At 48.0% G+C, this 27,664-nt stretch overlaps 1 protein-coding gene across 6 annotated transcripts in view; it reads left to right on the top strand.

The window, feature by feature from the left end:
* CTBP2 (C-terminal binding protein 2) overlaps nt 1-27,664 on the top strand; it is a 131,218-nt gene that overhangs the window by 99,319 nt on the left and 4,235 nt on the right. For 4 of the 6 annotated variants that reach the window (XM_064431556.1, XM_064431559.1, XM_064431558.1 and 1 more), the window contains exons 3-7: nt 22,361-22,515; nt 24,081-24,225; nt 25,657-25,863; nt 26,425-26,639; nt 27,054-27,184. In XM_064431556.1, the coding sequence (XP_064287626.1) occupies nt 22,361-22,515; nt 24,081-24,225; nt 25,657-25,863; nt 26,425-26,639; nt 27,054-27,184 (853 nt within the window). Of the gene's footprint in view, nt 1-18,747; nt 19,012-22,360; nt 22,516-24,080; nt 24,226-25,656; nt 25,864-26,424; nt 26,640-27,053; nt 27,185-27,664 lie in introns of those variants that run through there. The other 2 variants (XM_064431561.1, XM_064431560.1) reach the window with 2 other exon arrangements.

Genomic DNA, 27,664 nt, shown 5'->3' with positions numbered 1-27,664 from the left:
TTCCTTTTTTTTGTCTGCAGCATGGCCACCAGGTGCGTGAGCTGTGCTCCGCATTGGAGCAGCCACTCCAGCAGTGGGGTCAGGGTTGTGGTCTTTCCCACCTTCAGCACCTCCCACCTCCTGGAATCTCAGCCAAAAATGTTGTGTGACCAAGGGAGATTTTGGTCTCTTGCTTCATCTTGTAAATGAAAGCAGTGTCAGCCATGGAGAGGCTGGGAGAAGTGACACCATGGGGCAGTTCCCAAAAGCATCACTGTCCCTGGGAAAAGGGTGGCTTAGGCTCTGTAATCTGAGACATGAGCAGCTAGTCACTATAAGAAGGAAACCAGCAGGGCTTATCTGCTGGTGGACATCCTTGGTAAATACTGGTGTGAACAGCCAAGATGGCATTTTCATGTTTTATTTATGTATGCAGATATGTATAGATATTAAAATGGGGAGAAAAAAAAATCTCAAAAATATAATCAGTGTCTCAGTCATTATCCATTTGGATCAGTGCTTCTGCAGTCTTCATTGTTTGCCAGGAGTGTCTTGTTTTGGTTATCAAGCAATTTATTATTTCCTAGCTTGGCGAGCAAACAGGCAGACAGGACTTTGTTTAGACAGCAAACACAGTGAAGAGAAATAATTTAGGATATACTTCCCATCTACAAAGTCAGAAAAAGAGGATCAAAACTGAGGTGTCATGGAAACATTTGGCATGTATTTTCTAGATGTGAAGGTGGTATCTCCAGGTGGGTTCCCTCTATCCAGGGAGCATCAGGAGGAGTAGGGTGGTGGGATGCAGGAACCTGGCAATACCCACCTGACTCCCCTGCTGGTCTTCTTAACCTTAACACGTTTCCTGACGCTTGTGCTAAACACTGCAAATCCCTGAGCTGCCTCCTACACATTCCCTTACTGACCCTATAGATTATCAGCCTTTTCTTAGGACGGCCCAGTCTCTTATTGGACTCTCTCACTGTTACCTGCAGTGTGGAAAAAAAACCCCAGGAATGGAGATGTCACACACATTTGTTTTTGTTCTCTGCTGTCTTCTGAGTGTTTTGTTAGAAAGGTTTGAATGAATATTGAAAAGTACATTAGTTCATGGAAGTGTGTATATTTTGTTTTGTTAGTACAAGGAATCTTGATTAATATTGTGAAGGATAAAAGAGAGGATTCAGTGTGGACAGCAGAGAGCTTGTCAGTATCTAGACCATCCTGCTGGGACTCTGAAATAATCAAGAATGTTTAAATGTCACTTTAGTTATCCCACCTAGCCAGCAGTTCCTGTAATCTCTCCTATTTGAGCATCTTTGAATTCTTCCTCATGTTGAGCAGACCTGCATAAAAGTGGGAGCTGTTATCTTACCAGCTGAAACATTTGGCTTAAGAGTCTTAAATTTCCATTTCGTTCTTGTCTGCAGCGAATGTGATCTTGTTTCATCTGCAGGCAGGGCTAAAAGGTCCCAAAACCAGGATTACTAATAACTAATAACATCAGGGCAGTGCCAAACAACCTGTCATGCTCTGCAGTGGAAGTTTCCCCCTTGCAGCTTATTTTTATTCAGCAGGGAAGGTGTTCTCTGTATTTGCTGTTCACCCTAAAAGCCCAGGCTCCCTTGGAGCAGCGTGGCATCTCCCATACCCTGCTCTGGCTAGAGGGAGAGCCAGGGGATCATCTCCTGCTGTGAGATAAGCAAGATACAGAGCTACATCCCATGGCCCAGCAGCCCCACGCTCTGGCTCATCAGCTCTTTTCCACTCCAGTTTTCCGTTCCTGAAGCTTGCATGAAAAATGCCAACAAAGTGATTATTTGTAACTTTTGTACAATATCTTTCCAGAGGAGCAGTTTCCAAAGTAGGGCAGTGAGTCAAGTTCACTTGAAAAATTGTGATTTTGTCATTAATTTCAGTAGAAGAAGGACTTTTGCTCTCTCCTGCTAAAGGAACCAGCTCTACATCACTGACTTTTATTGCATTTCTTAAAATTAGATCTACAAACCCAATGGTTTCTTAAGCAGGAGAAGCTGTACGTTTCATGCATTGGAAGCCTGTGCATTATTAAAAATAATAGGATAGATTTGTCAAATGGATAATGAGTAGGTTTCTTTCTCTGTTTTTCAGTGTTTTAATGAGTGCAGGAAATGTTTGCTATTTATTTGCTTTCAGGTTTTACCAAGGAGCTCTGGAGATAATTGTCAAATTTCCAAGTGTGTATCAATATTTCATGAAGCTCTGTTTTCCCTCTGTACATTCACAAGTTGGGTCATTAGCACTGGGACTGATGCTAACAGGCTGAAGCAAGGCATGAAAAGGAATTCCACCAAACCCTTGCAAGTTTGAGGATTTCTGAAACAAAATTCTAGTCAGGTCTTCTGGGTAAAATAAATATAGGTGATATTGCGTGGTTTCAAATGTTAAATCTGTCGGAGAATTTCGTGTTTGATCTTGGTTTCTGTGGTTTGTGGACCTGATCCAGAGAACACCAAGGCTTTGTGTGTGTGTTCTGTGTGTTTTGTGTGTGTGTGTGTTCTGTGTGTTTGGCCTCATGCCCAGCACTTCCCACAAATTGGGGTGTACCTTACAGAGATAGGGTATCCATCCACGTCATCCTTCGGAAAAAAGCAAATTCCACCTTTCCTACTACCAGCAAATTAAATTGTGTTGAATTATTAAAGCTGAGATTGCTTTTAGATGTAGTACCAGTTATCACTGATGCTGACTGTTTAGTTTGCTGTTGGCTGTTCAGATTTGGGTTATTTTAGTGTGGTCTTTGAAGTGCAGTACTGGCTGTGTGTTAACAACTATTGTTCTGCTTTGGACATTTGCCATTTATAAGAGCCTACGTTCTGAATGTTGAATGTTTATTTTTTCTTAATTTCTGACATTTTTATGTGAAACCATCATATCCCTGTTCTTATTCTGATTAGGTTCCTTATCCCAGTTTTGGTTTGCTCAACCTAAAATTCTGGTGTCAGGCTGACTTTTGCTCTTATTCATGAACAAACCTAACTAGCTCAATGCAATGCTCTCAAGAAAAAAAATAACTCAGGAAATGAAAATTATTCATAGATATGGACCCACTGTGCTTTGCTGTAGAGAGGGTGCAAAATTAATTGGTAAATTACTGTGGCTTTTCAACCATTCTAAATGGTTGCCATAAGTGCTTCACCAGGCACTGCTGAGTGGTAGCAAAAAGTGAGACTTCAAACTTGATTGAGCTACACGGAGTCTGGAATATTGATGTGGAATTCTGAATGTGTGCAGAGAGCTGGAAGGTGGGTGGAAGGAGTATCTGAAACGCAGAAGTGCTTCAGAGTTAGAAGTGATTAAAGCAGAAAGGGACCAGTGGTGCTTCCCTGGAGAGGGAGGGATGGAGTTGTGCAGGGAGGGCAGAGCTGGATGTTTGACAGAGGGGTTTGAAGATCCTAGGAGCTGGCAGATGTCAAAACTGGCCTGTCTGTCAGTATTTTGGGATAATTTTAGGATTTGTGACACTGTGGGCTATGGTAAAGCAAAGGAGGTCACTTGTGAACACAAACAGCAGTGTTAATCATGGTAGCAGCTCAGGAGGAGAAAGAGAAATGGCAATCATGTCATATTGACACAACAGGAGTGTGTGGAGATAATGAAATTGGTCACAGCTCGATATGACAAAGTTCCAGACTGTAAACAGAAATATTTGTCAGAGGGGAGACAGTGCTCAGGGTGCTTTGCTGAGTAAAAATCACCTTGTGAAGGATTTGCTGCTGTGGGGGGTTTGTAAGAGAAATCCAGGGCAGACCCATTTGACTGCCTCGTCCTTCTAGGAGGAAGTTTAGAAAGTTGGCAGTAAATATGTCTTGTAACTCGTGCTTAGCTCTGAAACTGAGCTTTGCTCTGAGCTGGACTCTAGGAAACAGGAGTTAGAAATGCAATTCCTTACTCTGGACGATTTCCTGGGGAATCTCCAATTTCCTTTACTTCCACTCTGGGAAGTTCTTAGGCACACTGACTTAATATGTCTCTTACCTATTTGTTTAATCTGTTCGTAAGGCACTTAGAGCCCCACAGTTCTTTGAAGAAGCAGATACTAAGGGATGCTGGAAAACCCAGGCTGCAGGCAGGGCTGGAAACTGCCCCACTGAGTTGAGAGGAGCAGCTTTCCTCCAGCACAAACACATCTGGAGAAGTGGGAGAGGAATGAAGAAGGTAGGAGAGCAGAAAAAAGAGGAAAAAACTGGAATCAGCAACAGTTATCCAACCAAAATACTGCAGCAGGACAGAGGGTGCCCTAAAGGTAGCCAGTTTTTAGGAAAGTATTCCATGCTTGGGAAGAATGGTGCTGGTAACAGTCACAAAATGTTTGTGTTTCAAGTTTTTTGTACACTTCCCCTCTTAAGCTGGCACAGTTACACACTTTGTTTGTTTGCTTCCAGCTCCTACCCTTTGTGGAGTTAGAAATACTCTGATTCAAGTCCATCCAAATACAGCAGTGCCATGCTTGGTAAGTGGGTCATGAGCCCTTGGGGTCTGAGCAAAGATTTTTAATCAGAATTTGGCAAACGAGCAAGTTAAAATTCTTTTCTAAAAACCTCCCGATTCCAAGATTTCGCTTTAAGATTAATTTTGTTGTAAACAGTGTGTGACCTGTGCCTTGACGCTTTTGCATTAAGCCACATGGAGCTCCTGGGTGTCAGTGTAAGGCAATTGTGGAGTTCTCCTGGAGCGATATCCATATTCTCATGTCAAGTTTGGGATGACTCTTCTTCATCTCCTCCCTGGAAGTGCATCACAAGGATGTCCTGAGGTTTCTTTTTGGAGCCACACTTGGAAAACTCAACCTTACTGCTGCCATTGCTCTGTGGTCACCTGTCTGCAGCTCCTCAGCCTCCCTCACATCTGACACTCGTGTTTTGCTTCATTCTGTGGCTGGTTTGGAGCAGGAAAACCCAAACCCCCCACTCTGAGTTGGGCATGGGGGGTTGGGCATCACTCTGAGGAGCATGCACAGCCCTGGAGGCCACAGCTTCACGTTCAATTACAGTGAGAGCATCTCAAGTGCACCCCTGGAAACAGTCCATGACCCTGCTTCTCCTTGGCCAGAGCCCTGTGCTGAGGACACCATCAGCATGGTGGTTTTCTGCTGCAGCCAAGGAGTCTTCTCTCCTCCCTTTGCCTTCCCAGTCTCCCCAGATACTGCCTCTTCCCCGGGAGCTGGTTTGGCACCGGGCATTGGAATTTCCATTGGGGGATGTTCAGTTGTCTCAGCACAACAGGTATCAGCTTCTTTCTGATCACAGGTGTCAGGTGCTGGTCAGATTGACAGATCACATGTGACCAGCACAGGGGAAGGCTGCAGTTTCTCAGCCTGTGGTTTTCTTCCCTTTTCTGTGCAGTCTTTCTGTCCCTGTGCTGATTTGAGAGATGCACACGCTCTGAAATGTCTATTCTTAGAGAGTTTGTTGTGCTTTGTCTGCTGTTTAAAAAAGCCACACAGCCTTCCTGGTTATTTTTTTCCGTCACCAAGCAGGGCAGAGGCTGAGGAGACCACCCACCACTGCTGCTGTGCTGACAGGGATTTTCAGATGCTGTTGAGGATGGGCTGGCTGATGCTCTCAGAACGTGCCAGTCCTCTCATGGCCCACGCTGGGTGGTTGCAGAAACCCTGTGAAATGCAGAGCCACAGTGGGGATGTCCAGGGGATAGAGTGACAGCTCATCACAACTAGACAGCAGTTCTGTATTTGACATCTTGAGGTCAAAAACTGTCAGTTCCTTATTTTTTACGGTGTCTTAAATCGCCTGGAGAGTGTTTTGAGTCTTGTCAAAATGAATTAATTAAGAACAAGTCATAATCACAAGCCTGTGTTTGTTTGATTCAAGAGCAGGACTGTGCTTGATTTTCAGCCTAATAACTGCAAATGGTTTTGGAGGATCTGGGGGGCTGATAGGGCCCGTTTGTGTTTCCTCCAGAGCTACATGTGCTACAGTTTTTACTTGCTCTTTGCATTGGCAGTCTGTAGCATTGTTTTCCTCCTCCTTAGGAACACAGCCAATTTTCTAATTAAGGAAATCACTCTGCAGCCATTGTCGCTGTTCATTTGAGTTCTTTGTCCATACCAAAGTTTCCAGCTCCCCAAAAGATTTGAAGTCACTCCTTACTACAGCTGGAGGAGGACAGAAGTTGTGGCTCAGGGCAGGCTCCTCCTCTTAACTCTGCTAAGAACCAGGCATCAAGCACCTCTGTGGGCAGCACATTCACTTCATAAGAGCTTCAAATCCACCTCTGGCTATGACAAATACTGCTGAGGTTATTTTTCTGTTGGATTCGTATATTAAAAAAAATAGTTACGAGAAATAAATATCACTTTGTGCTGGGCTTTACTGCTTACTGGGCTTTGAGCCTAAAAGGATTTAAAAGTCATCATGCTCTCAGGGAAAGTTGTAGTGAGAAGGAGGATGTGGAGGGTTGCTCCAGCCAGCTGTTGTGATTTGGGAAAAGGCTTGTCCTGACTGATGGAAAGGAGACTGGGACAGACAGAGAGGCAGCCAGGGCTGACACAGCCACGCCCAGCAGGATTAGGACCAAATTAGAAATTTGGCTTGCAGGGGTTTATCATTTCCTTTATATTGTGACATTAATAAATGCAAATCTTTATCTTCTAGTTGTTATCCTCCCTTGTATCTTTGGTTAATGAGCATTGTCCCCAGTTCAGGCTGAGCTGATAACTGGATGGAGAGGATGGAGGCATTCATGTGCACACATCCATGTGTGTTCTTGTGCTGTGCAAAACTACCTGGGAGTGTGAGGAGAGGATTTGGGCTCTTGTGTGCCAGCTCCTCCTGTGAGCCTGGAGTTGGACAAGAGTCCTGGAGACAATGCCACGTTAATGCAGCACAGTTCAGTGCTTTTGGTATTTCACAGTGCAGCACAATAACTTCTCATTTTGTTTCTGAAGTGCATCAAATTCAGAACATATGCACCATGTCAGGGCTGCTCTTGCCAGTGAGCCCAGAGAAAATTCTCAGATCAGGCCTGCTTGGTGACTCAGAGGGAACTGCTGAACTGAAAGATGGTGGGTTTAGATTAAATACTGGGGAGCAATTCATTACTGTGAGGATGGTGAGGAATCTGTGGCTGCTCCATCCTTGTAAGTGTTCAAAGCCAGGCTGGACAGGGCTTGGAGCAAGAGGAAGGTGTCCCTCAGTGTTTTGGAACTGGATGAGCAATCGAGTCCCTTCCAGTCCAAGCCATTTTGTGGTTCTGTGGCTCCTGCACAACTTGGCTTCCCAGTGGAGGCCACGGTGGCCTGGTGCTCAGCTGGGGTTGGGCTCTCCATCCCAGTCAGTGTGCTTTCCATCCCAGATAGGTCCCATATGGAAGGGAGCTCTCTACTAGCCAAAATAAAGACACTCAGCAATCTGCCAGAGCCGATTAAAGCATGTAGTCTGTTACAGGCAGAAAGAAATACAATTTGGGGTAGAGGATACAAAATACATTTGCAAGGCATCTGAGCCTGATGCTAAGACATTCTTTCTCTCAATGTTGTTGTTGCCAATAGCTTCTCTTGTGCTCAGACCAAAACTATTTAGGGTGGAACATTTGCTCCCTACTTTCTAGCAAGCCTGGTCGCAGGAATGAAGAATGGATTCTTTTAGTGGCCGCAGCTGGTTTGAATGATCCCCACACTGAACCCATTGAGTCCAGGCACTCCTCATGTGAATCACAAGGAAGCAGCAACTGGGATTTTGTTTTTGTGCCTGACAGGGGCAGAAACAGCGGAGCAGTCACAAGTTGATTGCTTGAAGCCAGGCAGAGGAGGGTGAGATGTGTTGCTGTCTGGGTGTCTGTGCTGCATCCTCACCCACACCTCCTGCAGGGCCCCCAGGGAGGACAACGTGGCTGCACTTGGTGCAGATCCATCCTTCATTCAGTGAGAGCTGGAAGAGGAGTTCTTCAAGGATTGTGACCCCTGCATTACATATAAAACAAAAAAAAGTCATGAAACCCTTCAATGTCAGTTGGCAAGACCTTGAGCAAGGCTCTGAGATGGAGCTGCACCTCTCTCAAGGTCTGCTTCTTCTGAGGAGCAGCAAAAGAGCTTGCTTTGGTAAACTCAGGGAATCATTTCTACACCCTAACAAATCTAAGTCTCTTTTATGGGGGATCTCTCTGTTGTTTTTTAAGCTGAAGGAAAGTCAGTTTAGATTAGGTATTGGGAAGAAATTGTTCCCTGTGAGGGTGGGCAGGCCCTGGCACAGGGTGCCCAGAGCAGCTGTGGCTGCCCCTGGATCCCTGGCAGTGCCCAAGGCCAGGTTGGACAGGGCTTGGAGCACCTGGGACAGGGGAAGGTGTCCCTGCCCATGGCAGGGGTGGCACTGGATAGGCTTTAAGGTCCCTTCCAACCTAAACCATTCTAGAATCCTAATTTTATGTTGGGAGCAATTTATAGTAAGTTTCTGCACAAGAATCACCTTCCTTCTTCCTTCCAAAGCATGAGGACTTTGGGGAGACAAATTTTATCTGATTGCAGAGAGGACAGCAGGTCAAGGAAGGCGACTTGTGTTGGGCTGAGAATCAGGGAGATATTTGGGAAAACTCTTGCTAAAAGTAATGCTAACAAATAGAAAGATGTTTGATGGTAATTAAAAAGCCAGCACTGTATCCCTAAGTATTCTTGGGAAAATCAGCTGGCCATGTGCTCTGGGTTTTTTTTCGCAATACTGGGTTTTTCTTTGTATTACCAAAGGTATTAATTAGAGGAATGGATTACACTGAGTGCTGTACAATTATCTCTTGGGTATTTGTGGAATGAACGGTGAAAACTGTGTGCAACTGTAAAATGCTCATTTGGCTGGGTGTCTTGATGAGCCCCATGTCTTACTTCCCCTCTTTGCCCCGTCTCCTGAACCTGTTGATTACAGCCAGCAGGGTGGTTTTGTGTCAGTGGCAGCTCCTGGGGGGGCTTTGGGACCCCCTCACACAGAGGCACAATTTAGGATTGTTGTTGCTGCAGGAGCCTCTTTTTCAAGATCACGGGGAGTTTTCTCAACACACTCAGTTTGATTTGGTTTGGTTTGTAATCTGTATGATCTAATCAAGTGTATGAACACCTAGACAGGGGTGGGATGCATCAGCATCCTTCTTTGCCAGCTGCCTTCTGCTGCAAGGCAGGAAATTTTGTCAACTTTCTGAAATTTTGTCAGCTTTCTGAAATGCCATTGCAAGATCCCTTTCTCTACCTTCCCCAATCTTATTCCCAACAAAGAAATCAAACCTGGTCTGTTCATTTTGCCGTACCTCGCTTTGGTGGGTTCATGGCACCAAAGTTCATAGTGGGTTCATAGTTTTAAGACTAAATAAATTAATTGAGACTCACCATACGGCAAATAACTACAGCTCTTGGGTTGATAGGTGATGGGTTTTATTGAACCAATAAAATATAGAAAATGGTTAGAGGAAAAGAGCTTACTGCAGTGATATTGTTCAGCGTGATTTACAGTTTTATAACTGTAGGCAAATGTGAAATATTTTTCACTGTCTTGGGTATACATTATTAGATAAACCTATATCCTGTGCTTACCTACATCAGCACTGTGATAGTGAAGAGACATAAAAATGAAGACATTTTCAGCCCATTAGAGTTAACGTGGTTTCAAGAGCAGTCAGTTTCTCTACAGTTTGGATTTTATTTGTCTCTCAGTGTGCTGAGGATGCCTGCAGGAAATGCCTCCCAGCAGCTGCGGGAGCTGCACTGTAGCAATCCTTGGCATGCACAAGAAAATAAGACACCTTAAATATAAAGGCTGTTGGCCAAAACACCAGCTCACGAAAAACAGAGAGAAAATACAGATCTGTGCAGGAATTCTTGCTGGAGCATCCTGATCTGTGTCCTTTAACTCTTGTTACATTGCTGGGGTTACCCCCATGAGAAAAGCCTTGGGGGCAAGGGCAGGGCTGCTTCAGGAGGTCCTTGAAGCCCTTTTCTGTGGCCAGAGGAGTGTGGTGGACTTTGAGGGCTCCTGGGTCACACCCTGGAGCTGGGACAGACTTCCCAAGGGAGTGGGAGGGCAGGAGACACCCCTGGAGCTCCAGGAGGGTGGTGGTCACCCCAGGGGCTTGGGGGAGAGGTGGGTGTTGAGCTGCCATAGCACAGGGATAGCTCGTCATTGCTGGAATTGAAAAATAAGAATATGCCAGTGAGTTATCTGGATTAATGAAGATGAAATGTGCTGTATAAATCCATCAGGAGCATGATCGTGCCGTTATCCCTTGGGCTACTCTGGCTCACAAGGAGAAAAGGTTGATTTGTATTTGTAGATGATTTTGCTTGCTCTGCCAATGCTCATTTTTGTTTTAGTCTGAAAGCCAGGGAGCGTGTGTTTCTTTTGCTCAAAGATGGAGCAGATTAGCAAAGATTTTTCTAGATTATCATTGTTTAAATAGCCCTGGTTTAAGACAAATGTTTCAACTACAATGACTTATTAGTGATGCTATTTTAAACACTGATGATAAACTGGGGAGGTTATAAGCTCTATTACTCAAGGATCTGTGCAATATTTGGACATTGAGCATGGTTTTCCATAAACCAGAAGGCACTGGCGTGCAGCTGACCCGGCTGAGAGCTCTCTGGCTGGGCTGGGAGAGGAGGAGAAGAAGCAGCTTCAGGGGCAGGATTTACAAAATGACGAGAGTTTAACCTTGCCTTGACTCCAGCCCACCCTGGGAGCAGAGGAAAGCCCCGTGTGGAACCCCAGGGTGGGGAGAGCACCACTTGTGCTGACACATGGAAGGTCACAGGGTGAAGGGGCGCTTGGGTGTCACCGCGTGGGTGACGGTTTTCAGCCAGCATCACCCGAGTGCCCTGTTTTAATTCAAGCTGTGAAATGTGTGGCTGGGGATTATCACTAATCCACGGAACATTTTAGGGTCAGGGAGAAGAAAAAATGTTTGGTATGTTCTCAGCCATTCCTGGTGCACGCAGACCCCAGGCTGTGGGCAGAGCTGCAGGGGTTTGCTTCAGCCTCCAAAGCTTTGGGAGCACTGAGAAGGTGAGGTGGGGTGGCCAGAAGCACCTCAGCTTCCTCCTGGGTCCTTACCCAGAGCTTCTGTCCACTGTGCCAAGAGAAATCACATCCCAAAAGTCATTTGGGAATTTTTGGGAGAGTTTTGGCTGTTTCCAGCTCTTTTGGGTCCACAGGCTCTTGTCCAGAGCTGCAGCCCATGTTTGCAGCCAGGCAGGAATGCTGGTGGCCAGGAAAAGGCTGATAAAGAGGAAAAGTAGAGAATGGGAAAGTTAATCATTGAACTTTTTGTTATCTTTATTCAGCTTGGAAAACTGAAGCCAGACAAGGTTTGCAGGGGGAGATAATATCCTTTATTAGAGCAACTTCTATAGTTAGGAAAAACCCCACGTGCTTCTGGGATCACATGCTTTTCCTCAGATCTCCACAATTGCACATCGCATTAAAAATAAAATAAATTTAATTTTCAAAAGGTTCAGCGGATATTTGAAAGAACTGAATTTAAAAGCAACTTACAAAACAAAACAAAAAAAAAAAAATCTCATTTGGTTTAATTTGATTTGAAGGTTTCAAGAAAGATTTAATAGCCCTGAATTACAAAAGACTTTTTTTCTGGCTTGAAGTTTACTCATGGGATCGTGACATCTGTGTACCAAAGGGCAGTGGTGAGTCCCCAGCCCTGGAGGGGTTTCAGAGCCATGTGGATGTGGCACTTGGGGACATGGATCAGTGGTGGCCTTGGCAGTGCTGGGAAATGTTTGACTGGATGATTTTCAAATTTTTTTCCAACCTAAATGACTCTGTGATTCAACGAAATTCTACAAAATTTCTACATTTAGCCTCATTTTGTGCAAAATCTCCATACCCATGGTAACATTCTCATTTCTTCCTGAAATACCCACCAGGCCCTTGGCACCTTCAGGGTGCCCTCAGCACAGGAGTTATTGGTGAGGGAGGCTCTGCAGAGTCAGAAGGGTTAAGAGTTTGATTTACAGAGTTCCCTGCTCTGAATACGACTTCTTTGTCCTCAGCCTAAAAAACTGATTAAATGATCATATTCTAAGATGCATGAGTTTGTAAATAATCAGTGTATTGTTATTAATTAAGGTAATTGCTCTTTTCCAGGAGATAAGACATTATTATTAATAAACTTTCCAGTGAGAGGTTTTGCCTGCTTGCCCTGACCTCATGAAATCTCCAGCCTACAATTCAGTTTTGTGTTGTTTCCTTTTGTCATTTTTGAGTGGTTTTTTCGTTTTTTTTTTTTTTTTTTTTTAATTTTTTGATTTTTGATAGCCTTCTACATCATCCAGCAGACCAATTTAAAATTCCCTCATCCAGCTTAGTCTCAGCTGTATTAATGCATGGCTCGGGGGCACAGATAGCTGAAAAGGGCTGTATTGTGTGGCATCTCTAAAATCTTTTTTTCTGAGAAGTTGGATAAGGAGATTGAGGTTTCTTGGCGGGGGGGTTTTGAGTTGTTTTTGGTTTTTTTTCCCCAGCTGAGTGAGCAGCCTTGCAGGTGGCTCAGAGAGGAGATGTCAGGCCAGGAGATGCTGCTGGACCCCGTATCACCCCATTCCTGTTAAACTTTCCAGCAGAAAATGCTCCTCTGGGAAGGTGGCTGCAAGCACAGTGTGGCATCCTTCATCATTTTCCTGATGTATCTCGGGAGACAGCTTTACAGCAATATTGAAAATAATCAAATATATTAGTTAGGGAGCATGGGTTGAAGCAGGAGTGATTTTCTCCTCAATATTTTTTCTGGGGTATCACACTTAGAGCTCTGTCTTCTTCACGCAGTCATGCTTGGGAAATCCTGCCTGAGGTGCAACTAATTTTCAATATTAGTTGAACCAGAAAATACTGCAGTTCATTGAATCATTGAATGGTTTGGGTTGGAAGGAGCCTTTAAAGATCATTTAGTCCAATCCCCTGCCATGAGCAGGGACACCTTCAGCCAGGCCAGGTGGGGCTGAGCCCCACAAGGTGATCAGCCTCCTCCTGAAACTGTTCTTGAAGGATACAAAGGAGAGCAGCTGGGCTTTGGTGGTCACTGCCAAGCCCCAGCTTTGTTTGCTCTGTTTTTATGGTTCTGAGCTGCTGTAAGTGTCAACAGGAATGTAAAGCGTGCCCTGTTTGTTTTTTTAAAGTGCAACCATGAAAAAATCCTATGATAGACCCGTAAATCTTTTGTTGTGAAAGTAAATCAACTTTAATAGCAAGTAGGTTGTAGTTAAGTGCCTTTGAATGTTGGTATTTAGGGGGTTTTTCTCACTTAGCTGTAATCCGGTGTTACAGGGAAGTGAGGGTGTTTATCTCAGGGAAATGAGTGGGATTTGCAGCCATTCAGCACCTTCCAGGGTTATTCCCCTGCTCACCATCCCTTCTGCACTCAGAGGAGCTGGTCTCAAACTCCTCAAAGAGCGAAGGGAGAGCACAGAGGAGCTGCAAGTGCAGGCTGGGCTGGGGAAAGAAATGGGAAAAAACTGAAGCGAGAAACTGGGACACGAAAAAGCAGGAGCAGCGGGAGCATGGCAATACTTGGGCTTCCTGGCTGTGCTGAGGGTTCCTCCACTGGATCCTTGCCATGGAAGAGGGGTGGGGATGTGAGAGAGGAGAAAGCTGCCAAAGGTCCAGTGGCCTCAGCTGCAGCGTTCCCCTTGCGGGCTCAGCCCTGGCTCGGGGGTGACCTTGCAGCAGGGTCACTGAGCAGACGGTTCCAGCTGGCCCTGTGCTCTTGGCCAGCGACCAGCAGCTATTTTGGGAGGTCTTAGAAGGGACGAGGCCTTGGCAGGACCTGTGGGTTTGCAGTGAGCTCTGGGTTCTCCCTGCTGGGGCCAGCGGGCATTGTGGAGCAGGCTGTGGAGAGCCCCTGGGGCACACAGGGGCCAGGGACAGCCAGGGACAGCCCATGTGCTCCTGGTGTGGCTCACAGGCCTCAGGGACAGCCAGGGACAGCCAGGGACAGCCCATGTGCTCCTGGTGTGGCTCACAGGCCTCAGGGACAGCCCATGTGCTCCTGGTGTGGCTCACAGGGCCCAGGGACAGCCCATGTGCTCCTGGTGTGGCTCACAGGGCCCAGGGACAGCCCATGTGCTCCTGGCTGCCTGGCACTGCACTCACTGCCTGTGGCTTTTAGCCCTTTGAAGGCAGGTGCTGGAGGTGTCCCTGGATTTGGAGGGTTGGGGTCATCCCTTGTCCAGGAATGGCTTTGGGGAGACTCCTAAAGTCAAGCTGGGCTCTCACTGAAGGCTCCCACATTGCCCTTATGGAAAAAGTGTGAGGTAAAGCCTGGGATGGAACCCTGAGGGGTTGTTGTCCCTTCTGGCAGTAAATAGTGACTTGAGAGGACAACAGCTACAGGTGGGCATGGAAAAGAGGATTTATCTTCCAAAAGGTTCTCCAGGCTCCCACCCCAACATAGCAGTCCTGTGTCTCCAGAGGCAGTAACTCCTCCCATGCTGTTTCAAGCTCTTCTGGGATCTAAACCTCCAGCAGATCTCAGGAATTCCAGCAGCAAAGCAGAGATGCTCAGAGGAAGCCCTGTTGCTTCAAAGATCAAGAGCAATTTCTGTCCAGCATAGTGGGAAGGGCTGATGTCAGTGGTTAGCAGCATCATTTAATTCCTACAACTAGCTCCCAATGTGGCCTTTTCTTTGTTTTCAACTCAGAATCTCCCATTATCAATTTGCAAATACAAGTTTCAAAGGTGCTGCTGGCATATGGACAGCTGATGGGATTGAATCCTTTCTGCTTCCCAAACCTGGATCCAAGTGCTTGCTTTAATAATTCAGCTTTCCTTTATTTTGAGGGAATTTCTGGTCCCAACCACGGGGCTGTCAGTGGTCTGTCTGTGTGCTGAAGCCAGGTTTGTCCCCCTCAGTGCTGGTGTGCTGTGGACAGCCTGGCTGCAGGTCTGGTGGGGGTCTCAGGCAGCAGAATTCAGGCTGTCCCCATGCCAGGGCTGTCACTGCAAGTCGACAGACTCATCTTTAGCCTTGATTTCAGTGTCTCATATTCCAAAACGTCTTTACAGCCTCTGAATCCCTCGGGGCAATTTGAAGTTTGAGCAGCCTCCTGCCCAGATGGCTGATATCAGCAGCTCTCCCCTGGCAACAGCATCCTTCTCCTTGGGTTTATTTATTTTATCTTTTCAATCAAAAAACTAAAAATCCACCCAAAAACCAAAATAATGAAAGCTGTCCGTTTCCTGGAGCAGCTCATTTGTTTTTTACTGCTGTAGTTTGTTTCTGTTTGGATGGAAGGGAAAAAGATAAAGGGATAAAGAGGACAGGGAGGGACCCTGAGGAGAGCTGGCATGGGATGTTGTCCCTGGTGCATCCTTCCATCTGGCTGGAATGTGTGGCTCAGAGGTGAACGTCCCACCCTTGAAAAATAAAGGATATATCGTGCAGCTGAAGTGCAGCACAGGAGAGTGCTGGATAATATCAGGAAAGCTGCCCACTGAGCACCAGGAATACAATTTGTTCCCCATACTGGGCTTAGTAATGGAGCATACTCAAGGAGAATTTATTGGGGTTTTTTCGCTACTTTCTCTGTGTTTTGGTTTTTTTTTATAATATAAGCTGCAAAGCTCAGCCCTGGGCAGTGGGACAGTTTGAGGGTCCGTATGTTGTCTGAATCATAACTACCAAACAAACCCTAACTGAGCTTTTCTCCTCTTTCTTCCATCCCTCTTACCAAAAAAAAAAAATAAACCCACAAAAAAAAAACAAACAAACCAGAAAAACAAAAAAAAAAAAAGAAAAAAATACACCAAAGTAAAAGAATACAGGAATGTGAGCTGCTCTGAGCAAGCAGTTTCTCTCCCAGGTGCTTCTTTTCTCTTTCTTGGTAGCATCCCTCCCTCAGCACCCCATATGGCCTCTCCCATCTGCTCTGCCTCTCCCGTGCCCTGGCAGCTCCCACGGCCTCTCTGGTTCTGCCATCCCCTCCATCCATGCCCTGCTCTGCACTCCCCCTCCCAGGCTCTCGGCATGGTCCTTGGGCCAGCACACTCCTGACTCCCATCCCCTTGTGTGACCATTTGGAGTTTGATGCTGGACCTTCTTTAGCTCCTCTTGAAGTCCCTCCTTGGTGTTTGGTGTTCCCAGACACGGATTTACCAACCTGGCAGTGTGGGAATAACCCAGACACCCACATTTTGATATACAGCAGAGGCCATGCACCACTCTTGTGTTACTCTTTCACTGCATTAACACCAGTTCATGTCCTTGCAGCTGTATGTGCAGAGCTCCTGGGGGAGATTTACTTCAGCCCAGAGCTGATTTCAGAGACTCCAGAGTTTTGCAAAGCCTCTGTTTGGCTTTGATGGCATTCCCTTGGCATCAGCAGGGTATCCCAGTGCTTTAATGGGGGGCAACAAAAGGAGATCTTTCTGGTATGGGTACCTGCAGGAATTCAAATAAGAATAAGAAAATGCCATGTATATTTATATTTTAACTGAGCATTTCTCTGTGGCTGCCATGTCTGTAGTTCAGCTGGGGACTGTAACCACGGTGCTTGGATCAGCTAATAAGGGTATTGTTTTATATGGGAACATGATTGGTTTTTTTAAAACTTTCTTCAAGGAAGCCCTGGAAAGTTATCTGGAAAGGGAACTGGCCAAAATCCAGCTCCTGTGTGGAGCTGGAGGAGATGTGCTGGAGAGGTCAGGGCTTTGCACGGGCTCTTCCCAAGAGCAGGTACAAGTTTTTCCCTTTCCAGCAGGGCAGGATAGGCCTTGCTGCCTCTTTGCCCATCTCTCTGCAGCTCAGGAGTTTCTCTGAAGCATGATTTCCCTCACCAGAGGGGGCTGCCATGAGCCTGTGGGTTTTCCAGTGGGCTGGAAGTTGCCTCCCCTTTGCCATCATCCCTCTTCCCCACAGCAGCCCTGGCTGTGAGCCTGCAGCTCCAGCATCAGTTCAAACACCTGGGTCTCCACTGAAGGAGAGGATTCTGCATTCTTTCCCTGGTAGGGTCCTGGCAGCCTTAAAGATGCTTTACTTTTAAAATACAAAACAATCTATGATTATTTATAAAATATATATTGATTTTTATCACTTTCTATATATACTCTGTGTTTGTGTGGCTTCTGTCTGCACAGTACCAAGGACCTCCAGAGTATTTGTAGTTAGAAAAAAACAGTAAATATCTGTTTGGGGTTTTTCCCCTTCTTTCTAAGAGATAAGACTTGTGTCCTTTTTTGCCTATACATTCATTATCAGAAGCATTTTTTAACAGGAAAAGTTGAGTGAAAGAAAGAGCATCGCTGGTGAGCACATTGTGATGGAGGGGGTTGGTCCTGTGGGTCCTGCAGCACCACAGTGCTTTCCCAAGATGTCCCTATCCTCACAAATCATTCAGTGGCACCTTTGCCACTCACCTTTCTGCTTGCAGGGAGTGGGGACCCCTAAAAGGGCACCTTGGGACCTTGGCTCTCCAGCTTGTCATGCAGAAGTGATGGCTGGGACAGCAAATCTGTGGGGAACTTCAAGTGTTTTAGCAATGGTTTATGCTAAAACATAAATGGTTTAGAAAGTTGTGCCCAAATCCTCTTGTCCTGTAGTCATAGACTGGATTTTAGGGAGACTGACGAGTCTTTTGATGTCAGTGTTACAAGTCAGCACCAGCTCCAGGTAATGAACCTTTGTTCTCCCTTTTCCTGCCCCCTCCTCCAGTTCCAGGATGCCCTGGGCATCCCGGAGCTCCCTGCAGGGAGAGGCAGTGCTGATGGTGTTGAACAGGACTGAGGTGCAGATTTTTTTTCTTATTTTGGACGAGGATTGTCTGTAGCTGTTGGTGCTGCTGGCAGTGACAGTGGCAACTGGAAAGAGGAAAAAACAACTGCTCCAACAACTGCTCCAAGCCATGCTCTGGAGATGGGGCACTGCACAGGGACAGCCTGCCCTCCTTCTCACTGCTCAGCAGCAGTGTCCTACATACTCCTGACAGAGTGGGGGATTGGGATGACAATTATAAAGTCATAAAATATCCTGAGTTGGAAGGGAACCACAGGGATGATCAGTCCAGCTCCTGTCCCTGCACAGACACCCCAGCAATCCCACCGTGGGCATCTCTGGGAGCATTGTCCAAACTCCTGGAGCTCTGGCAGCCTTGGGGCCATGCCCATTCCCTGGGGAGCCTGGGCAGTGCCAGCACCCTCTGGGGAAGAACCTTCCCCTGATACCCAACCTAACCCTCCCTGACAGTGCTCCAGCCATTCCCTCAAACAATGACGTGGGGCTGCTTTTACCTATTTGGGACAAACTGGGCAGGACCAGGAGATGGACGTGCCCAAGAAGATGTGAATCCTGCCAGCAATCGAGTGTCATTTCTGATGCTGAAAATCAGTTGATTCACACACCAAGAAAGGATTTGGCCCTTGGTTTCTGGGTGCTGCTGAGATCAGCACAGCCCTTGCTTTCCCCAGTGCTTTGTGTTTGTTTTCGAGGTGCTGCTGCTCAAGGCTATCAGCCTTTTTCTGGAGCCACGCTCTGCATGGAAAGAAAGGCATGTTTCATTTTTAAGTTGGGGAAAAAAAAAAGCCACGCACACAAAAAAACCCAAACAAACATAAAACGCAGTGTGGCACAGATTAAATCCATTTGAGACAACTCGAAAAAAAACCCGTCATATGTGCAAGTCAATAGGAGGAGGGGAGTGGAAGGGGGAAAAGCAACTGTGACATATACAAACCCTTTAGTGTGCATAGCATAAGATTTTTTGGCTGGCACTCACATGATTTTATTCAAGGGCTGGGAAAGAACTACGATTAGTTAAAAGCTTCGGCAAAGTCTGGAGGGAGTGCTCTGAAGAGTTGGGAGCCGCGCAGAGGTGACTGTAACTCCTCTCGCAATTTCAGACCATTCTTCTGGGGCTCAGGACAAAAGCCTTTTCTTTTCCCTCCGTGTTCAAAGAGACATTTGTCTTGAGATGTTGCAGCTGTGGGCCGCGGGACCGCTTGTTTGAAGATACCCCCTCGTAGACGAAAGGAGAGGCAACGCACTGAAAAGTGGTAGTATTTTATCGTGTGTGGGTCCCCCCTTCCTCCTCCCTCCCTACTCCTCCACTGCCATGTGTGGTTTTTAATAAGAAGAAGAATGTGGAGGCAACATTTTCCAGGCAAGGGGAAATTTCCTGTTTCTTTTCTGTTTGTTTAATAAAGTGTGTAGTTGACTGTAAAACTGTAGCTACTTGGTCGTGAGCGGGTAATTCAGGCGAGTGGCAGGATCGCTTCTTGATGCACTTTTATATACTGCAGGGCAACATCTTTAAAGCCTTTTTTTTCTGTTTTCCTTTTTTTTTTTTTTTTTATTTTAATGCTGCATGGCACAGGCAACTGAGATTAATAAGAATTAGGCAAATGGCTTCTGCTTTTGTTTCGGTGAGATAGTACCAGCCGTCTTGCGGTCACACAAAGGCTGCCATTTAGCAGGGAGCACTCCCTAATTCTCTTGGCAGGGGTGCCATTGGGATCGGATACAAGTGGGTGGCAAAGGGGAGGAGCGGCAGGAAAGGACAAGCAGGCTTTGTGTATTAAAAATGAAACAAAAGCACTTTATACGCTGGGCTGCGTGCAACAAGCGGCGCTGCCTGTGAGCCGGGGTGGAGTTTGAGTTCTCTGTGGCTGCAAAACCTTGATTTTTTTTGCCTCTTCTTTTTTTTCTTCTTTTTTTTCCCCCCCAGTAAACCATTCCTTCTCTCCCTCTTTCTTAGCAAGCTCTCCCCACATTGCTGGCCAGGCTCTGCAGGCGGCTGAAAACGCCTTAAAACAAAATGTATTGAACAATACTTGCCCCAACTTTGCAGGAACAGCTGGGGGGGTTCTCAGCCAAAATCAGCTTCAGATGGCGTGGGAGGCACTGAAATTGGGAGGCACCAAAATTGGGAGGCAGAGCTGATCCCCCCCAAGGAGAGCTGGTGCCCAGCTCCACAGGGATGGAGATGCTCGTGGTTTACACAGCGTTGTACCCTCGGTTTGGCAGGGTGGAAGGGTTAATGGCTGCGATGTTTTAGCACAATTTCGGGAGGAGTGGCTGCTGTTTAATTACTTTCTGGTCCCTGGCATACCTCGTTCTTAATGAAGCAGTCGCCTGCAGAACAAACGTGCTGTGTGAGCCGGGTGGTTTGGTTTTGCCAGCCCAAATGTGTTGGTTTGGATGTGTTTGTGCAGAGGTGGGAACCAGGAGGGTTCCTGGATGCAGGGTGGTGGAAAGGCAGCAGGAGAGCTGGGTGAGGAAAACAGAGCGCGGTTTAAGCTACAGACCTGCCAATGGTTTTCATTAAAACGTAATTTCCATACATTATGCACTTCATCCTGTACTGATTTGCTTCAGAACTTTCCTTGTCGAGCTGAAATAAATTCCCTCCTTGAAGCAGGAGAAACAAGAGCAGTTCCTGTGAGTACCTCATGGGTTCCAGCCACATTCATCCTCAGTGACTGCACTTGAGTGTGTGGGCAAGGGTGACGTGCCTAAGAAGTCTGTGTCATCATGCACAATTACATCCCTAATCCCAAGCAAAGACACAGATGCTGCTTAAAAAAAAAAAAAAAGGAAGAAAAAAAAAAAAGCTATGTTTCGTTTGACTTTCAAAGAAGCTTATGTAAGGACAGCATAATAAACCCGTTATTTTGGGGCTTGGATTAAATGTCAAAGTTTCAGATAACCTGTGGTTTCATCTTCCACCTGCCGCGCTCACAGGAAGCCACTCCAGCCTCTGTGTGCCCACAGCTCTGCCTTGAGGATGGTCCTGGTCCCTGGTGGGCACTGGGCTCTGAGCTTGGGGCAGGGCTGGTGGCCACTGGGACTGGCACAGCCACGGCCACCTTGGCCCTGCAGCAGATTCCTTTTCGTTTGCAGCTGTGGTGTGAGGCTGGCAGGTGATGCTCTAAGCCTTGGAGATCATACACATTAGAAAGCATTTAAGTCAGTGTTATAATTCACTTGCTTGTTAACCTGAGAAAATAATCTAGCTGGGGTGCAGTGCTGCGCAGGGGGATTGTGTAAGCGCTCGGAGATTTGGCCATGTTTTTATTCTTGCTTATCTGCTTATCACAAGCTTCTTTCCCTTATCCAGATCGTCTCGGCACTCTACCCTGCCTACTGACACACTTGCACTCCCATCTGGATGAAATGCAGGCAAACATAATGGATTACTTCCACTAATGGGAACCTCAGTAGGGAAGGGGAGGGAAGGACCAGTTCCAAAAGTGCCCACCTGTAATGCTGAAAACCTTCAGTCAGGTCTGCTGGCTTAGTTGGTCCTTCATTTCTTTAAGCAGATTCAGTAGAAAAGGAATGGAAAGCCACTAAACCCACTCCATTTAACCTGCCTGTTTCCATGGAGTTATTTTTTCCAGTATAAAATGAGTGTAGCTGTGTGAGTGTAGCAGCAGTGCAGGGTCCCTCCCTGGGACAACGCTCCTGCTGCCCACAGGTCTGGGGTTCATCACTGTGGCCAGCAGTGCCCATGTCTGTAACACCCACATCAGCTGGGGGAGATTCCCCCACAAAATACCCCAAAACAGCCCCTGGAGTTCCCCCAGCCAAGGCCTGGGCTGGTTCCCCTAACCTGCATTTAAAGGCCAGACGGATGCTGGCTGGCAGAAGTGGGGTTTGGTAAGGAGAGGCTCTACTGGGGCTGCTTCTCTGAGAGTTTGGAGACTCAAACCCAGACCCTCCAGCTCCAACCACCTCATGGTGCAGCAGCAGAACTAAAGCATCACATTGTACCCAGAGGACCTCGTCCCCTCACCTGGGCTCTGCCCAGAAACTGCCTGGGCAGCTGAGAAAGGTACCTGAGATATTTCATAGGGTCCTAATATAATAAACACCTTTAGTGAAAGGGAAGTGTAGAGATTTCTAAGTGACTTCTCCCAAAATGAACCAGTTAATCCCCAAGAGAGCAATAAATAGGATATAAACTTCAGCCTTCTGTGGCCCTTGGTGGTGATCAATTCCTTCCCCATCTCAGAGGAGAGTGTTGGGTTTACAAAGATGAGCTTTGCTGTTCCCATAAAACCTTTGGTATCTGGTAATACATCAGAGTATAACCTTCTGTGCTAAAGAGGTCCTCAGTGTCCTGCTCTTCCCGTGATTTTCCAATAATCCTGTTTTTTGAGTGATTTTCTGTTTGGACTTGTTTTTCTGAGGCAGTCAGAATGGTAAAGCCATTCCCTAACAAACCAGGGGCAAAACCGCAGCCGTGTTCCCAGGGAGTGTTCCAGTCCCTTGGCCAGGCTCCGGCCCGTGTTGCTGTTACCCCTGAGCCTGCTGTGTCACCAGGATGTCACCAGGATGTCAGCAGGATGTCAGCAGGTGCTGCTGCCCCTGCCCTGACAGCGAACCCCGCTGTGCCCGCAGGTATCCGCCCGCAGATCATGAACGGCCCCATGCACCCCCGGCCCCTGGTGGCACTGCTGGACGGCAGGGACTGCACCGTGGAGATGCCCATCCTGAAGGACCTGGCCACGGTGGCCTTCTGTGACGCACAATCAACTCAGGAGATCCACGAGAAGGTACCGGGGAGCTGGGGAGGGCTGTAAAGCATCTGCCAGGGCCTGGAGGGGCTCCAGGAGAGCTGCAGAGGGACTGGGATAAGGGATGGAGGGACAAGGACACAGGGAATGGCTCCACTGCCAGAGGGCAGGGCTGGATGGGATATTGGGAATTAAGAATTGTTCTTTGGCAGGGTGGGCAGGCCCTGGCACAGGGTGCCCAGAGCAGCTGTGGCTGCCCCTGGATCCCTGGCAGTGCCCAAAGCCAGGCTGGACAAGGCTTGGAGCACCAGGGACAGGGGAAGGTGTCCCTGTCCATGGCAGGGGTTTGGAAAAATGAGCTCTCTTCCAACCCAAACCAGTGTGTGATTGTTTGATTTTTGAGCAGAAAGTGCACAAAGCTGCACTTTGAGTCAATCAGCAGATAACATCAATAGAAGCCACTGCAGATTAAAATTCATTCAGGCTGTTTCAGAAGCCAGATGTTATTTTGGAAAAAAAAGAAGTCACTTTATCTCTCTGCATCAGGTTTTTCACATCAATGTTATTAACGTTTCTCATGTTTTTTGAAGTCCATGGTGCTGTGCTGCTGTGGCTTTGCTGACACCACCCCAGCTGCAGCTGGTGGGTCTTCACAGGTGCTTGGTGCACCTCCAGCAGCTCCTCCCTCTCCAGGGGAGTGGAGTGGAGGAGGTTTGGGAATCATTCAGGCAGATCCATGCAGTGTGGATGAGTGTTTCTGCTTGGAAGCTCAACTGCATGTAAATACTTCACTTAAAAGTATTATTTTAGATACCTCAAATGAGGTTTGAAGTGATCAAAAATCACTTCCAAGATCTGGGAAAGAGGAATCTGAATAGCATCAGTGCTGGCTTCTGCAGATACTAAATTTGGGAGAAGGAAAATGGGAGTTTTTTGTGTGACATTAATAGATGAGCCAGGCTTGGTGGGTTTGGAGGGGTCTTGGGTTTTTGGAGCACTGAGGTAGCTTGTGGTGAGGACAAATGAAGGTCTGGATCTTCACTGAAGGGTACAAGCCCTGTGTGACTGTGCAGCCTCTGCAGAGCTTCTCAGGCCCCCTTGAGAGGAGCCAGGAAAGGTTGGTGTGACCAGTGTGGCCAGGGTTTCACATGCACAGGGAGGTGGAGGCGTTAGGAGTGTCACACAGTCCTGTTCACCCAACAGACACTGCTGCAACACCTAATTCCATTCCAAAAGCAGAATTACTGCAGCTTGAAAGCAGAGGGGTTTGCAGAGAACCACCTGGAAAAGGGTCCAGGTGAGAGACAAACGTGGCTTTCATCTGCCTGGTCTGCTCAGCTGTAACATCATCATTTTCAGACACTCACCAAATCCATTCCCAAAGCTGTTGGTGGGTCACACCCCTGCAGGGTTTGGTGACACCTGGCTCAAACAGCAGGTCAGCAGTGAAAATGTCCAACTCCCTGGGCCATATTCCTTTTTCCTGAGCTGCAGGTGTCCTCCCAGGTGTGCTGGTGGCTCCTGACTCCTGTGTTGTGTTGCAGGTGCTGAATGAAGCTGTGGGGGCCATGATGTACCCCTCCATCACCCTGTGTTTGTTGCAGGTGCTGAATGAAGCCGTGGGGGCCATGATGTACCACACCATCACCCTGACCCGGGAGGACCTGGAGAAGTTCAAGGCCTTGCGGGTCATCGTCCGAATAGGCAGCGGCTACGACAACATCGACATCAAAGCTGCTGGGGAGCTTGGTAGGTCCCAGCTCTGCACCCTGACTCCTTGCCCCGTCCTTCCAGTCCTTCAAAATCAGCACAAGGATCTGCTGCTTCTGTGGGCCATGCTGGCACAGCAGACTTCCAGGCAGGACCTCCATTCAGCCCCTAAAGTTACAGGTGCAATTTACATTTTTTGCACACAGAGAATATTATGCCGAGAAAACTTGACCATGAAGTGAACAAAACCGTGCAGTTTCAGAAGGCAGCTTTGGGGTTCATATCATGTTAACTTTGCCCTGTCTGAATCCCTCATTCCTGCACTGTTCCAAGTTCCAGGTGCCCCCTCATTCCGCTGGATATTTGTATGGCTGTTCTGTTTGTGGCACAGGAGAGTTGATACAGCTTTAGAAAAATTGGAGGAAGGGTGTTCTATTATATTTTGTTAAGCAAGATCAGTCTCCTGATCTGAGCTGGTTCTCTGAGTCATGCCTGCTCCACTGGGAAGGCGCTGTGTTGGATGGTGGAGCAGGAATTGTGTGTTGGGTTGTTGCCACCTCCTTTGCCATCTCATCAAAGGTGCCTCAGGAACTTCAAAAGGGTTTTTAGTGTGGATTGCCAAAAATAGGGAGGGTCATGTTGTAAGACAGTGCTGGGGCCACCCAGTTTCCAAACTGGTTTGGGTGGTCACAGAGACTTTTGGCTGCACGCCCCCAGCTCCAGGAGCTTAATTGTATCCCTGGTTTTAAGAGCTGAGTTACAACAGGCTTTACTCATCTGATCCCAAGATTCAGTCTGTGGAGCAGCCCTGCAGTAGTGTTTGGGATATGTTGTATTAAAGGTTATCTCTGGGGAAGTGAAGAATATCAGCCATTCCACCTGAGCCATTTTCCAGAGATAATTGCGATAAGAGAGTTGCAAATAGTCATTCCTAAAAAAAGCAATTCTCAATATAGCGAATTGTTTTCTTTTTTCAAGAGGAGAGCAGTGTCTCCTCAGTGTAATGGTTTCTTCATGTTTTTAACTCTTATTGTTATTATCCATTATAACAATGTTCTGAGGCTTTGAACATCAGGAAAGGAAAGATATAACGAATAAAGTAATGGGATACTGCAGCATAATCCTTCTTTTTTTACTTGGCAAATTGGGTGGCCAAATGATGTGGTTTCGAGTAGAAAATGTAATGACTCCCCACAAATGTAGCATAAAGTTTAATTGGTATTGCTTTCCATAAGGTGGTTTTTAAACCGTGCACTCAATCAATGACCGGTGCCTAAACAGCGGTGCCTGGGCTGGGCTGGGCACGGCACCAGTTTGGACCCATTAAAAGGCACCCCCAGAATGGGATGTTTAAGGGGCACAGAGTAAATACCAGTGTAAGGGGCTTGTGGGCAGGGCAGCTGGGAGTCCCCCCATTGCATAGCCGGGTCAGGAGCGGGCAGGGCTGTGACCTGTGTGTGGCCTCCGCAGGGATCGCCGTCTGCAACATCCCCTCGGCCGCCGTGGAGGAGACGGCCGACTCCACCGTGTGCCACGTGCTGAACCTGTACCGGCGGAACACGTGGCTGTACCAGGCGCTGCGCGAGGGCACGCGGGTGCAGAGCGTGGAGCAGATCCGCGAGGTGGCCTCGGGAGCCGCCCGCATCCGCGGGGAGACGCTCGGCCTCATCGGCTTCGGTGCGTGCGACACGGGGGTCCCGAGGGGCTCGGCGCCTCCGCGCTGCCCTGGGAAGGGCCCAGAAGGAGCGTTTCCAAAACCAGAGCCACCACGGTGGGAAACGGGGAGAGCAGCTCTCTCGTGGGTTTGTGGGGAGGGAGCCGTTTGTGAGCTGTGGTTGAGGGCTTGGAGGAGCACTGGTGAAACGCGGTGGTGTTTTAGAGGGACCACAATTCTAGAGGTAGCGCTGCTGTCCTCTCCCAAAAATACCCCATCCCTGAGCCACAGCTACACCAACCCGGCCTTGCTGAGCTACTCTGGCCTGCACAGTGGCAGGGCTGTGTAAAACAGAGCTTGAGTTCAGCCACAGCTGTAGGGTTTCAGTGTTAGAGGTGGGAATAATTAATGGCAAAAGCTCCTATGAGCCTGTTTAAATGGGGAAACTGAGGCAAGGCACGGGAATGCCTGGCAAGCCTTAGCAGCCCCCAGGGGACAATCCTCAGGTCCTGCTGGGAGCTGAGCCTTACGGACACAGGGCACTTGGCTCAGTTAACTCCCCCTGTCCCTTCCCTTCGGCACAGGTCGCACTGCGCAGGCGGTCGCGGTCCGAGCCAAGGCCTTTGGCTTCAACGTGATCTTCTATGACCCGTACCTGCAGGACGGCATCGAGCGCTCCCTGGGCGTCCAGCGGGTCTACACCCTGCAGGACCTGCTCTACCAGAGCGACTGCGTCTCCTTGCACTGCAACCTCAACGAACACAACCACCACCTTATCAACGACTTCACGATTAAGCAGGTAATTAATTCATGAGAGCTTTGGTGGTGGGCAGGGTCTGAGTGCAGGAGCTGGCCACAGATCCCTCAGCTTCCCCAGTGAGCCTCCAGCTCCAGAAGAGCTGCTTGCACCCAGGTGTGTCTCCCTACGGTGCCTAGGGGGAGCAGTGTCCTGCCAGGTAAATGATCCCCATCCCTGTGGTGCAGAGGTGGTGGTAGTGGTGAGTTTTGTTTGCCAAATCCAACCAGAGATGGAGAATCCATGCAAAACCCATGTACCTTTTTCCAGAGATAGTTGTGATAAGAGGGGTGGTGTTTGCTCTGGAGCACAAAAAGCAGGATGCTGTCCCAGCTGGGGCAGCATCCCAGGGCGGGGGTGAGGCCAGGAGGGGGTCGGGGCACCCAGCTGACCCCATCCCTCTCTGGCTGGTGGCAGATGAGGCAGGGAGCGTTCCTGGTGAACACGGCCCGCGGGGGGCTGGTGGACGAGAAGGCCTTAACCCAAGCCCTGAAGGAGGGACGGATACGAGGGGCCGCGCTCGACGTGCACGAGTCGGAACCGTTCAGGTAAAGCCGCGGCTCGCGGGGCCAGCCCTGGGGTGGCAGCGGTGTCACCCTGTGTCGTGGCACAGCCCGGGGTACCCAGCACCCGCTGAGTGTCACTGCCCCTGGTCACACTGCCCAGCCCTGGGGACAGTCCTGCTGTTGTCACCCTGCAGCAGCCATCGGTTGTAGTCCAGCTCTGGGGTTGTGTGTGCTCAAAAGGGCACTGGGGCTTGGAACAAGAACCCAGCCTGTGTTTAGAAAAAAAGCCCAGAACATTCACTGGCCCTTGAGTACAAATTCACTGCACTCAGTGCTGGCCATTTTTGCCTGCAGCCTGGGAAGGGCTGGGTTGTAACTGGGAGTGCAGCTTCTCTCTACCACAGAAATATTTAAAGAACAAAAAGTTTGCTTCTACACAAGGGGACCCCCAGTGCCCACCCCTCCCATCCTAGGATCACCCACAGCCTGTCCCTTTATCCCCACACTGCTGCAGACACCCCC

This window comes from Passer domesticus, chromosome 8, assembly GCF_036417665.1.
Source record: "Passer domesticus isolate bPasDom1 chromosome 8, bPasDom1.hap1, whole genome shotgun sequence".
NCBI lineage: Eukaryota > Metazoa > Chordata > Aves > Passeriformes > Passeridae > Passer > Passer domesticus.
This window is presented reverse-complemented; position numbering and strand designations above follow the sequence as displayed.